This window comes from Macaca fascicularis, chromosome 4 (assembly GCF_037993035.2).
Source record: "Macaca fascicularis isolate 582-1 chromosome 4, T2T-MFA8v1.1".
Classification (NCBI taxonomy): Eukaryota; Metazoa; Chordata; class Mammalia; order Primates; family Cercopithecidae; genus Macaca; species Macaca fascicularis.
In genome coordinates this window covers 57,894,995-57,907,528 of record NC_088378.1, presented here as the reverse complement: position 1 = coordinate 57,907,528, position 12,534 = coordinate 57,894,995, and the positions used below count along the sequence as shown (strand labels likewise).

Sequence of the window (12,534 nt, the reverse complement as noted above, 5' to 3'; positions counted from 1 at the left end):
GCGCGGTCCTGACATTTGAGTGGGGCAGCAGACTGGTGGCTCCAGATGCTGTGTGTCAAGGAGAAGGAGATTCCATCTACTGGAGAAGAGTAAAAGAACTGGGTGTAGCCCCAGGAAGGAGAGGCTGCCAAGGACTGTGAGTACTCAGGGGAAAATGCTGTAGTTAATTCCCAGGAACGGTGCCTGGGTCACAGTCTTTAAGGCAGAGGCTGACTGAAGAGACTGTCTACCAGTAGGAGGACAGGTCTTTGGGAACCCTCTGAGAATACAGCTCAGTCCTGGGGCGATGCCCCTGCTATCCAGCCTCCTGCACACTCCAGATCTTGGCTCTGCCTGGAGCAGAGCTGACTCAGAGACAGGAGTTGCTCCTGGAGTTCCAAGGTCACTGCTGAACTGGACCAGGAATGGATGGGGTGGGGCAGGAACAGGCCCATTCAGAATTGTGGGTGCAGCTCCCAGGGTGAGAAGAGGCTGAGAGAGAAGGGGAAAGGAGGATGTTGCCTGAGTGGCTGGGGGCAGAGTGGGACTCAGGGGCTATGTCCAGTCGTCACCCTAAGCTAAGCCCTCTCCAGCTGCCAGGGGCCACTGGGCCCTCACCTCTCTCTGGCTTCTACCACCACTTCCAGATGCCCTCATGATGATTAAGACAAGGATACAATTGGGGTTTCTTTTTGAGGATGGCTGCAGGGACCAGCCAGGCACTGAGCAGAGGTGTGGGTGCAGCCATGGATTTGAGTGTGGTTGACCACAGATGGGTGTGCTGCAAAGTGAGCCACACACATGCACAGACCCCTCCTTCACCTCCTGCTCCCAAGGGAAACACAATTGATCACATTCTGATTGAGCAACAGTGGGTCACTAGGGCTTTTCTCCCTCAAAAGTTGTAAACGGATCTAGTATATTCTCAAAGACCTCGTGCTTCTAGCAGAGAAGCAAAGAAATGTGTGAGCAATTGTCACACGGGGAGATCCGGATATGCTCTGTCACTGTGGATCCAGGCCTCAGGGAGCAGGAGGGTGTTCCTTCATGTGAGAAGATGAGGGACACACATGGGAGGGGGTATTTGTGCCCAGCTTTGAAGGATGGCTGGTCCTTGCCCAGGGGGAACAGGCCCAAAGCAAGCGCTGGCAGTTGGGAGCCATGGGGAGCTTTCACTTGAAGCTGCTCTGCTGAGTCTCCTGGGCCATCCCCACACCTGGTGGGGCGCTGTTCTAAGGGGAGCTGAGGGCCCATCTCTCTGATGTGCTTTCTAAATCAGCAAGGTGTCTCAGATTGTAATTTTAGAGACAAGGTTTTCAATGCTGTCCTCGATTTTAATGAGCAGAGTCTTTTTGCCAATCCGCATTGGGTAGATCCCAGCAAGACATATATTTTAAAGATAATTTTTAAAGCTGTTTAAGTTTGGTAAAAGTGTAGAACATAAAATTTACTATCTTAACCAGTTGTTTAGTGTACAATACATCCTTTGAAGCCTCTGAAAACCTGGTGCTTCTGTAATATAATCTAGCCCCGGGCCAGGAGCGGTGGCTCACCCCTGTAATCCCAGCGCTTTGAGAGGCTGAGTCGGGCTGATCACATGAGCCCAAAATCAGCCTGGGCAACACAGTGAAACCCAGCCTCCACTAAAATACAAAACTTAACCGGGTTTGGTGGCGCGCACCTGTGGTCCCAGCTACTTGCAAGGCTAAAGCAGGAGAATCGTTTGAATTCGCGAGGCAGAGGTTGCAGTGAACCGAGATCGCGCCGCTGCACTCCAGCCTGGGCGGCAGAGTGAGACTGTCACGAAGAAAAAAAAGAAAAGAAAAGAAAAGAAAAGAAAAGAAAAGAAAAGAAAAGAAAAACCAACCAAACAAACAAACCTAGCCCAGGCTATAACGACGTCCACTCGGGATTTGGGATGGGGCCGCGGGGATGGGACTGGGCTTGGGTCTGCGCACAGGACGGGGAGGGGGGCATTCTGCAACGCAGGGAGAGGGAAAGCGGGTGTCGCAGGTCTAGGCGAGGACAGGGAGACCCTGTCGCGGCTGAACACTTCTGTGCGTTTTCTTCACCTTTCTGTGCATCGGTATCCACATTGGGTTAATACAAAATGAAGTGATGATTACATGAGGGTGTCATGGAAAGAAGCTTTTGACGGGACTGGTCCGGGACAGGCAGGGCGGAGTCTGACTGGCCTGCGCAGGGGTAAGAGCTGCAGTAGGAAGTCGGGTAGGCTTAGTTGAACGACTTGGCTGAGAGACACCTGATTGGCTAGACGCGCGATGACCCGCGCGTCGGTGGTGATTATTTAAGGCTGCATTCAGACAGCCTGAGAGCCGCCAGGTGATCCAAGGGCTGGGCTCCGAGTCTGCAGTCCTCTGCGATCCAATTTCTCAATGGCAGCGGCCGCCAGCCCCGCGTTCCTTCTACGCCTCCCGCTTCTGTTCCTGCTGTCCGTCTGGTGCCGGACGGGGCGGGCCGGTGAGCTCGGGGATGGAGCCTAAGCGGGGCGGGGGCCAAATATAGGGGCTGTGGGCTGCGGGCTTCAGAGGAGGGGAGGTTTCTGGAAGGACCGGTGCGATCTCCCCGGACTGAGCCCCCACTCAGTTCCCCTTCGCGTTTCCTTCCCGCCGGATCCGCTCCCGGAGGCTACTTATCCTCGGAGGGGAGGAGCCGGTCCGAGAGGAGGCTGGAATCCTTTTCCCGCCCCGGAGAGAGGAGGGGCCAGAGGGCTGCAGAGGGTGAGGTGGGGCGGGGATCCCTCGTGCAGCCTGGCAGTCCCACCCGCCCTCGGGAAGGAGAAACCAGAGCCCCCGGAACTCGAGCTGGGGTCAGGACAGGGTTAATAGGTGTTCCACAGGGACACAATCACAGGCACCCCCACCGGCCACCAGCCCGCTCCGCTCTCACCCGCTCTCCACCACACAAACCCTCCAGCACCCCCAGGGATGCGTGCCCTGGAATTTTTCCCTGCACTTTCCTGCAGACACTCATCTGCACCCAGGGGCTCAGCAGACACCTCCCACCCTCCCCTCACCATCCGCTGCCACCACCCAGGTCACATCCTCTTACTCCCCACCTCAACCCAGCTGGTCACCCCAGAGATCTCCCCATCCATGAAGGCGCCCTCATTACCTCCTGCACCAGGTGGCACCTTCTCCCTCTGGCCTGAGGACACACCCCAGCAAACACACCCCAAGCTCCCCATAGAACCTGTGCAGAGGGCATGTGAATGAAGCACCATTCCCTCCAAGAGACCCTGGGAACTCTGGTGAATAGAGGCGCCCACTTCTGCCCTTGGGGCCCAGACCTGCCTTTTCTTCCTAGTGGGGAGCCAGCGTCGTAGAGAATAGTTACTGTGTAGACAGGGATCAGCAAAACCTTTCTAGAAAGGGAAGAAGGATGCCCTGTGATCTTTGCAGGCTTTGGGTTCTGTTCTCTGTGTCCAGTCCGGTCCCTTTGTAGAACAACAGCAGGCAATGGCAACCTGCAAATGAAGGGGGACCAGATTCGGACCCTGTCCCAGTTTACTGACCCTAGATGAAGGGATTACAGTGTCCCAGTGAATAGTGTCCCATCCTCTAGGGTGTCATCTCCAAGTGGTGTCTCAGGTGTCAGTTGGAGAGTAGAAGGTGGTCCTACTCTGCCTGTGGCTTCTGGGTGGTGTGGATGTGATGGGAGTGAGGGTTCCATGGTTCAGGGTCTACTCTCCCCTCCTTTGCTGCTGAGTGGCATCTATGGTCCACCAGGGCCATCAGCGACCTTCCCTGAAACCTGAGGTATGATCTGAGGGTGAGGGGTGCAGCCATGTTGTGTCCTGGGGATCAGGGCCAACTGCTTGTGCAACTTCTTAGTTCCCAGTTACCCTGCTTCTGCCCATCCCAGGAGAACCACCTGCATCTTCTCACTGCTGTGCCCACCTTCCTAATGACCTAGAGGGTGAGAAGCCCACCTGTAATGGGCAGCTCTGAGGCTGCATGGTCACGGCCCTTCCATGGCTAAAGGCCTCATCTCTGCCAAGGCCCAGAACTCTACAGGAGACACTTTTTAACGTTGAGATTTCCTTCCTGTGGGTGACATTGCCTTGTCTCTGAACATTCACACAGAATCTATGTTGTGATTCTTCAATTAAACATTGTAACCACATGTACCTCTAGGACCTTAGGGGGTCTTGGGTCACTGGGCACCTAAGGCAGGTCCAGCCTCGCTCATCATTCATGGATTGTCTATGGCTGCTTTTGAGCTTCAACAGCAGAGTTGAGTAGTTGGAATGGAGAATATATTCCCTGCACACCTTTATATATTTACAAAATTGCCCTTCACAGCAAACTCTGGTGGCCATAAATATGTTTGGAGAAGCCCACAAAGAATCATTGCACTTGCTGCAGAGTTAAAGGGTCCTTCCTCACTGGAAACTGGTGTCTTCTTCCAATTATGAGTTCAGGCTCTGAGAAGTGGCTTAATTCTGCAAATTGGGCAAAGCAGCCTTGTTCTTGATGGACTGGCTGCTTTCAGCCTCCTGGTCATCCATCATTTGTTTTATTGCTGTTTGTTGTGATTATTTAAATCCAGCAGTATTCAGATTGGGTTTCCATTTCTTCTGGATCTTGGACCCCTTTGTTCTATGAGTCATGGGCAAAGCTTTGTATGGCTGAGGTCACCAGCTGGCATTGCAACTTCTCTAATCATTTCCATCATTGAACCCTCCTTGCTCCTGACAATTGACACCTCCACCTGGAATCTGGTATTTCAGGATTTTTCATCCTGTTACTACTGGGAGCCCATTTCAGGAACAGCATCTCCTACACCCATCCATGGCCTTCAGCAATAGGCATCCCTGAGCTTCATCCCATTCTGGTGTCTTCTTATGGGGCCTTCTTTATATACCAGGTAAACAGGAGTCCTCCAGGCTTCCATGAGCACAGCGGATGGAAATTGTTCTGGATTTTCACACTCAGAGCACTCCAGCATGGGCCCTTCTCTGAGCCTGTGATCCCTCCCTCTAATACCTGCCTTAGATTTTCAGATTTTCTATTTCTTGCTGCATGGACCATCTCTTTGTCCAAGGTTTCAGGAAGGCATCCTCATAGCAGATGAGCACCATCAGCAGGGGCTTTGCCAACATGTTAAATCCTGTGACCATGACAATTAACTCTTCTTTATCCAACTGGTTTCCATCCTCAGTCCATCCCACCATGCACCAGCACCCTCAGGGGCAGCCCCCACACCCTCTCCTACCTCCCACAGTCCACATGGGCTGCTGCTGAAGATCCTCTGCCAACCAGGCCCCTCCTCCTCTAGCAGTCCTGGCACCTCTCATGTGTTGACCGATGTGGACAGAGGGGCAGTGGGACATGTCTGGGGACATGTGGCTTCTCAATAGGCAGAGACCTCCTCCTCCTCCTCCTCCTCCTTGTCATCATGGAAGTGGGGAGCACTTGGCTTAATCTTGTGGACACCACAGTTCTGGAGGGGGCACTCTTTGCTGGGCCAGCCCAGCCCTCCAGAGGCATCCTCTTATTGTCACGGTGTGGAGGAGGGGTACCTAGGGATATTTTTCTCCCCACCCACCCCTCACCTGCCTTTCTCCACAGACCCTCACTCTCTTTGCTATGGCATCACTATCATCCCTAAATTCAGACCTGGACCACGGTGGTGTGCGGTTGAAGGCCAGGTAGATAAAAAGACTTTTCTTCACTATGACTGTGGCAACAAGACAGTCACACCCGTCAGTCCCCTGGGGAAGAAACTAAGTGTCACAAAGGCCTGGAAAGCACAGAACCCAGTACTGAGAGAGGTGGTGGACACGCTCACCCAGCAGCTGCTTGACATTGAGCTGGAGAATTACACACCCAGGGGTAAGTTTCAGATGGCCCAGGACAGGAGGGAGCAGATACAGTGGTAGGTTAGAGGCATTTATAGTTTTCATGTAAAAATACAAATAGGAAGGTCCTATCACCACTTAAGAGGTCTAGAGGCAAGGCCAGGATGTGGCAGAGAGAGTAAGGCCAGGAAATTGTAAGCAGAGCAGGATGGGGGCTCAACATGTGTCAAGACCAGAGCTGATCTCTCTCTGATGGGGGCAGAACCCCTCACCCTGCAGGCCCAAGTGTCTTGTGAGCAGAAAGCCGAAGGACACAGCAGTGGATCTTGGCAGTTCGGTTTCGATGGACAGGTCTTCCTCCTCTTTGACTCAGAGAACAGAATGTGGACAACGGTTCATCCTGGAGCCAGAAAGATGAAAGAAAAGTGGCAGAATGACAAGGATGTGACCATGTCCTTCCATTACATCTCAATGGGAGACTGCACAAGATGGCTTAAGGACTTCTTGACGGGCATGGGCAGCACCCTGGAGCCCAGTGCAGGAGGTAACAGCAGAAAGAAACAGGGATCTGGAATGAGATCAGAAACGGTGATCTCGAGAAACTAGTTCTTGAGTTCAGCTTCAGTCATCCCAGTATACACGTTTATGTTAAAATGACCCCCTCATGGGGCGCTCCTCCTGGGGGTGCTGGCGTGCCTGTGCTCTCCCATCCTCCTCTCCCTTCTCCCTCCTGACTCCTCTTTCTCACTGCACTTGCTTCTGCTCCCCGCACTGTGGATTTCTCACCAACCTCGAAGCTGCGGGTGTCAGTTTTCAGACTTTTCTCCTTAGTGTTCCCTCTTGAGAATCACTTTTCCTTTCCTCTCTCTGGTCTATTTCTGGAAATCCATCAAAACCTCCTCCAAGGCCAGCCCAGAGACCCTCCCCTCCCCTACCCTAGAGCGTCACCTTCTCTTCCACCACAGCAGGAGGGTTGGCTGTGCTGTCACCTTGCTTCCCTCAGCAGCTGTGTGAGCTCCCTGAGGACAGGGACACCCCCTCCCTTCCTACCCCAGGAACTGTCCCAGGGGCTGCCCCATAGCAGGAGGGCACAAAACCTCTGCCTTCCAGGATGACCTGGGTCAGCAGGAGCTGAGGAGGCATCTCCTCAGATTTGAGGCCTGGACAAGTGTTGTCACTCTTGTGTTTCCATTTCAGCACCACCCACCATGTCCTCAGGCGCAGCCCAACTCAGGGCCACGGCCACCACCCTCATCCTTTGCTGCCTCCTCATCATGTGCCTCCTCATGTGCTCCAGGCACAGCCCAACCCACAGCCATGGCCACCACCCTCAGTCCCTGGAGCCTCCTCCTCATCCTCCCTTGCTTCATCCTCCCTGGCTGCTGAGGAGAGTGCTTTGGAGTGACAGGTATGGGGGCAGAATTGGGAGTGGAGCAAGGGGCAGGTGGGTGAGGAGGGAGGACGGGGATGGAGAATTCACCAAGTCCCGCCCCTCCCCATGGCTGGGACCTTCTCATCCTGACATGAGACAGGTGAATGAGACCCTGTGTTGCTTGTTGGAAATGACCTGGGCAGCTCTGCCCTGAGTTCTGATGGATTCTCACCATCAGAGGCCAGAGGGAAAGGCAGGGTGGTGCCATACCAAGGCTCAGGGTCTGTTGAGCTTGAGAGGGCTTAGCAAGTTCAGGCCTGATTCAGAGCAGGTGCCTACTCGGGAAGGGTGTGTGGCCTGCAGGCAGCAGGAATTCAGACAGGGGCAGTTCTCTTAATTGGGTTAGGTGCATCGTGGTAGCTTTACATGAGGTGTGACAAGGGAAGGGGATTTCATCTCTGAGGCTGAGAGAGAGATGTGTGGGCGGCAAGTCACCCAGGTGCCGAGGCAAGAGACTGAAGGCACAAGCTGTTCCAGTATAATAAAGAAAATACTTAAAATAAGAATAGTTGTATTAGACATAGAATATAGACATGATTATATATGAATATTATAAATCATTAGTTTGTAGCATTACTCTTTTATCCAATGTTATAATAATCTCTGTTCCACAATTATAACCTAGGAAAAACCAGGGCAAACAGAGATAGGAGCTGAAGGGACACAGTGAGAAGTGACCAGAAGACAAGAGTGTGAGCCCTCTGTCACGCCCGGACAGGGCCGGTAGACAGCTCCTTGGCCTAGCGGTAATGCCAGTGCCTGGGAAGGCACCTGTTACTTAGCAGACCTTGGTCTAGTGCTGGTGCCAGTGCCTGGGAAGGCACCTGTTACTTAGCAGACCAGGAAAGGGAGTCTCCCTTTCCCTGGGGGAGTTAGAGAACACTCTGCTCCACCACCTCTTGTGGAAGGCCAAACATCAGTCAAGCCTGCCCGCAGCCATCCGGAGGCCTAAATGTCTCCCTGTGATGCTGTGCTTCAGGGTCATGCTCCTAGTCCGCTTTCATGGTCCACCCTGTACACCTGGCTCCGCCTTCTAGATAGCAGTAGCAGAATTAGTGAAAGTGTTAAAGTCCAAGAAATACATAGAAGAAATAATGATGTAAGCTGTCCTCTCTCTCTCTCCACCTCAGCTACCAAATAGGGAAGGGCCCCTTGTCTGGTGGACACATGACTCGCGTGACCTTACCCATCATTGGAGACGACTCACACTCCTTACCCTGCCCTCTTGCCTTGTACACAATAAATAACGGCACGGCCAGGCATTCGGGGCCACTACCGGCCTCCGCATCTTGGTGGTAGTCGTCCCCTGGGCCCAGCTGTCTTCTTTTTCTCCTTGTCTTGTGTCTTTATTTCTATGATCTCTCATCTCCGCACACCAAGAGAAAAACCCACAGGCCCTGTAGGGCTGGTCCCTACAGATATGGGTGTAATCCCAGGAGGAGGGGGCTGGGAGAGCCTTGGTATACCTAATTGAAAAGGAGGGGGTGCAGAGCTGCCCTCCCACAGAAAGTGGCTTGGGTTCCAGGAATTAAGGTGGAAGGCATAGAGTAGAGGCTGCTCATGAAAAGGTTTATTAAAATGTCAGTCCCATGGGCCCATGGGGTTTGAGTCCAGACCTTAAGGCAGCTCCCCTGCCATCACCCTCCTGCAAACCCTAGGTCCTGAGCCGACTGATGGCCCTGCCAGGAGCAGAGTGGACTCAGACACAGGGGAGCTGAGCTGCTACTGGGGTTCCATGGGCACCACTGGGCTAGACGAGGAATGAATAAGGTGGAACAGGGACTGTCACCTTCAGAGCTATGGGTGCTGCTCCCAGTGTGAGGAGAGGCTGAGGAAGAAGGGGAAGGAGGGATGCTTCCCTGCAGGCCCACCCAAGGCCAAGGACAGAGGAATACAGAGCCCTCTCTTTGGATGGGCTCCCCCCACGCCTTTCCATGTTTTAGGCCCTGTCATCAGAGGGTAGAGAGGGCCTTGAGTGCGGAAGAAGGCGTATCACTACCAGCTTCAGTCCTGCAGGCCCCTGCACTCCATCCCCTGGTCAGGTGCAGGGCCTGGGCTGACTCTGTGATGTGACAAAGGGAGAAAGAGGATGGTCCAAGCTGCAGGTGCCAGGGTTGGGGCTCAAGGGAAAAACAGGTCCCTTAGTGCAGGGGGCTCTGAGACGTGGAGTGCCTAGGGAAAGATTACCCTGGAAAAGTGATCCAGGTTCTCATTCATCTCTTAAACCAACATTTGTGTCTTTTTTGAAAGTTAAAGATGACACCAAAAAGCCCCTGTGAGCAGGTTCTCGATCAAACTCGCTTTTCTGGCTGGCCACCTGCCCACCACCCACTGTGTATGTCCAGAGGCCTCCAGCAGATCATAATGACACCAGGGACCCAGTAGCTCATTCACTGCCTTGATTCCTTTTGTCAACAATTTTACCAGCAGTTATTCCTAACATATTATGTTATTTTTTATTGGTGCTACCTGATGGAATTCCTGCAATTAAAGTTCTGGCTGACTAAACAAGATATGTCAACATTTTCTTTCTTCTGCTTTTGTTTGGAAAATTGAGTACTTTTTGAATGATGACCTCTTTCTTCCAAATGATATAGTCAGTAAAACAATCATGTTATAGTTCAGACCTCCAGGGTTTCTTTCCGTGTCCTGAAGGGTAATTCTTTATTTAATAAGAAAAACTTATATTAATGATTATTTCCTCAGTAATTTATTGCTCTGTACTAATATTTCAACAGAGAGTTCTATTTCCCAAAAACCTACTGAGTTTAGAATTTTCTTGTATTACCCAGTAGAGAATTAATGTTATTTCATTTTTCCTCCATGATGTGGAGTAATAAATGAGTGATTCTGCTAGATTTTGTGTGGAAACAGAGAATCTACAAAACATGGCTGAAAAAAACCAGGGACAACACACATACATGGAAAAATAATTTATACTCATGAGTTAGAAGATACAATATAGCTAAAATGGCCATACTTCCAAAAGTAATTTATAGATGCAACACTATCCCTATCAATACCAACATCATTTTTCACAAAATTAGAAAAATCTAATCTAAAAGTTATTTGGAATTTAAAAAGAGCCCAAATAGCCAAAACAATCATAAGCAAGAAGAACAAAGCCAGAGGAATCACATTGCCAGACTTCAAACTATAACATAAGGCTATAGTGATCAAAACAGAGTGGTACTGGTACAAAAATAGACACATCAGTGGAACAGAACAGAGAAGTCAGAAAGAAAACTTCACACCTACAACCATCTAACCTTCAACAAAATCAACAAATGCTGCTGCGATAACTGGCTAGCCATGTGCGGAAGAATGAAACTGAAGCCCCGCCTTTCACCATGTATGTAAAATAACTTGCCATGGACTAAAGATTTAAATGTAAGTCCTAGAACTATAGAAATCCTGGAAGATAACTTAGGAAATACCACTCTAGACATACAGTCTGGAAAAGATTTCATGGTGAACACACCAAAGGCAATTGCAACCAAAACCAAAAATTGACAAAGGGGACCTCCTTAAACTAAAGAGCTTCTGCAGAGCAAAAGAAACTAGCAAACAGTAAACAGCCTATAGAGTGGGAGAAATATCTGCAAACTATGCATCTGGAAAAGCTCTAATGTTCAGAATCTACAAGGAACTTAAACAACTCAACAAGCAAGAACAAAAAACCCAATTAAAAAATAAGAAAAGAATGTGAACAGACACTTCAAAAGAAGACCTGCAAGTGGCCAACAAACATGAAGAAAATGTTCTTTCGGAGGCTGAGGCGGGCAGATCACGAGCTCGGGAGTTTGAGACCAGCCTGGCCAACATGGTGAAACCCTGTCTCTACCAAAAATACTAAAATTACCCTGTGTGGCAGCATGCACATATGACCTGTAACAGTGCATAGTCTAACGTTGAAACTAAAATATTTTGGACTAGTACTTCCTAGTTTTGTCCAGCAGATGGCAATGCTTATCTTGCAAATACTTCAATAAGCCCAGAGGGTTTGCTCACAGTGAGTTTGTGCCGTGAGCTCCTTGACACACAGTTTGGGATCCACAGTCAAGGGCTACAGAGAAGACAAAAGAGACGTTGACATCATGTCGAATGAGGAATCCATAAAGAGTTCATTTCTGAGGATTGGGGCAGTTCCTCCCACCCTGCAGATCAGGATGCCCTGAAGGCAAAGAGCAGAGGGGTGCGCTCTGGTGGCCCAGCAGTTCTGCCTCAGGGGAGAGGTTTTTCTTCTGCTGCAGTGAAAACTAGCAGGACACTGTTTCATCCCAGAACCAAGGAAACCAGGAAGGAAGGTCAGAGTGAAGAGCTGTCTGAGCGTTTCAGATTACACAGTGACATCCTACTTGATGACTTCAGAACTCCTTCATGAGCTGGGAGACAGCCCCTGAGGTGACAGGTGAGTGGGCAGCATGGGCCAGACATGACAACTCTTGAGATGACACCCAGTTTCTCCCTTGTGTTTATGTGTGTCTTTGTGTGTGCATGTGCGTGTCTGTGTCTGTATTTCTACACGCATTTGTGTGTGTTTGTGTGAGTGTGTGTATGCCTGTGTGGTGTGTGTGTGAGAGAGACTGTGTGTACCTCTGTGTGTCTGTGTGTGTGTCTGTATCTGTGTGTGTGATAACATGCATGTATGAATGGTGAACTGATTTCCTGGTTGATTCGCTGTCAGGGAGACAGGGACTCCAGGGGGCTTCCTGCCCACGCCTCCTTCCTTATCTTGTGTCCTGATATTCCCTCCTCCCTGTGGAAAGAGTCTACCCCAGTAACTGAGGGTTCATTACTGCAGACTTCTCACAGCTCCCCAAAGTTCTGTGATATTTGCACCCCCAGGCCTTCTCTTCGTGCTTGTCCCTCTTCTGGGTGCCCTGTCTTCTCCTCCCACCTGGCCACGCTGTATTCTTCCTATTCCTACAAGAGCAGTCTGAAATGCCACCTCCCGAGAAGCTTCCATGCAACTCCCCAGGGAGAATGAGTCACCCCCTCTTCTGCCCTCTGATAGTCCCAACCACTGCAGGGACATCACATCAGCAGCAGCAGCCACGTGGGTGTTTGTTTCTGTCCCTGGATTCCAAGTTCCTGGAGGACTGCACACATCCATCACCCACATGTAAACCCAGCACCTAGCACAGTGCCTGCCACATGATATGATTTAAGACACATCAGAGGAATCCAATCATCAGACTACCCCAGGGCTGCTAGAACTCAGAAAGGATCCCCATCATTTGGGGGATTGGACAAAGGTCTTCGTTTCTGTTCTTTCCAGCACCAACCTCCATGGCTC

The 12,534-nt window shown here is 50.9% G+C and overlaps 1 protein-coding gene across 2 annotated transcripts; it reads left to right on the top strand.

Annotated features, from left to right (window-relative positions):
- The first annotated feature begins 2,295 nt into the window (after positions 1 to 2,295).
- RAET1G (retinoic acid early transcript 1G) lies at positions 2,296 to 9,743 on the top strand. Of its 2 annotated transcripts, XM_005595970.5 has the most exons (5): positions 2,296 to 2,460; positions 5,574 to 5,837; positions 6,066 to 6,347; positions 7,001 to 7,211; positions 8,366 to 9,743. In XM_005595970.5, the coding sequence occupies exons 1-5, from the start codon at positions 2,376 to 2,378 to the stop codon at positions 8,532 to 8,534; spliced, it is 1,011 nt and encodes a 336-aa protein (XP_005596027.4). In that variant the 5' UTR covers positions 2,296 to 2,375; the 3' UTR covers positions 8,535 to 9,743. The 2 variants fall into 2 exon arrangements, with proteins under 2 accessions (XP_005596027.4, XP_073893335.1); XM_074037234.1 differs by lacking the exons at positions 2,296 to 2,460; positions 5,574 to 5,837 and having other exon boundaries at positions 5,884 to 6,347; positions 7,861 to 9,743.
- The last annotated feature ends 2,791 nt before the right edge of the window (positions 9,744 to 12,534 follow it).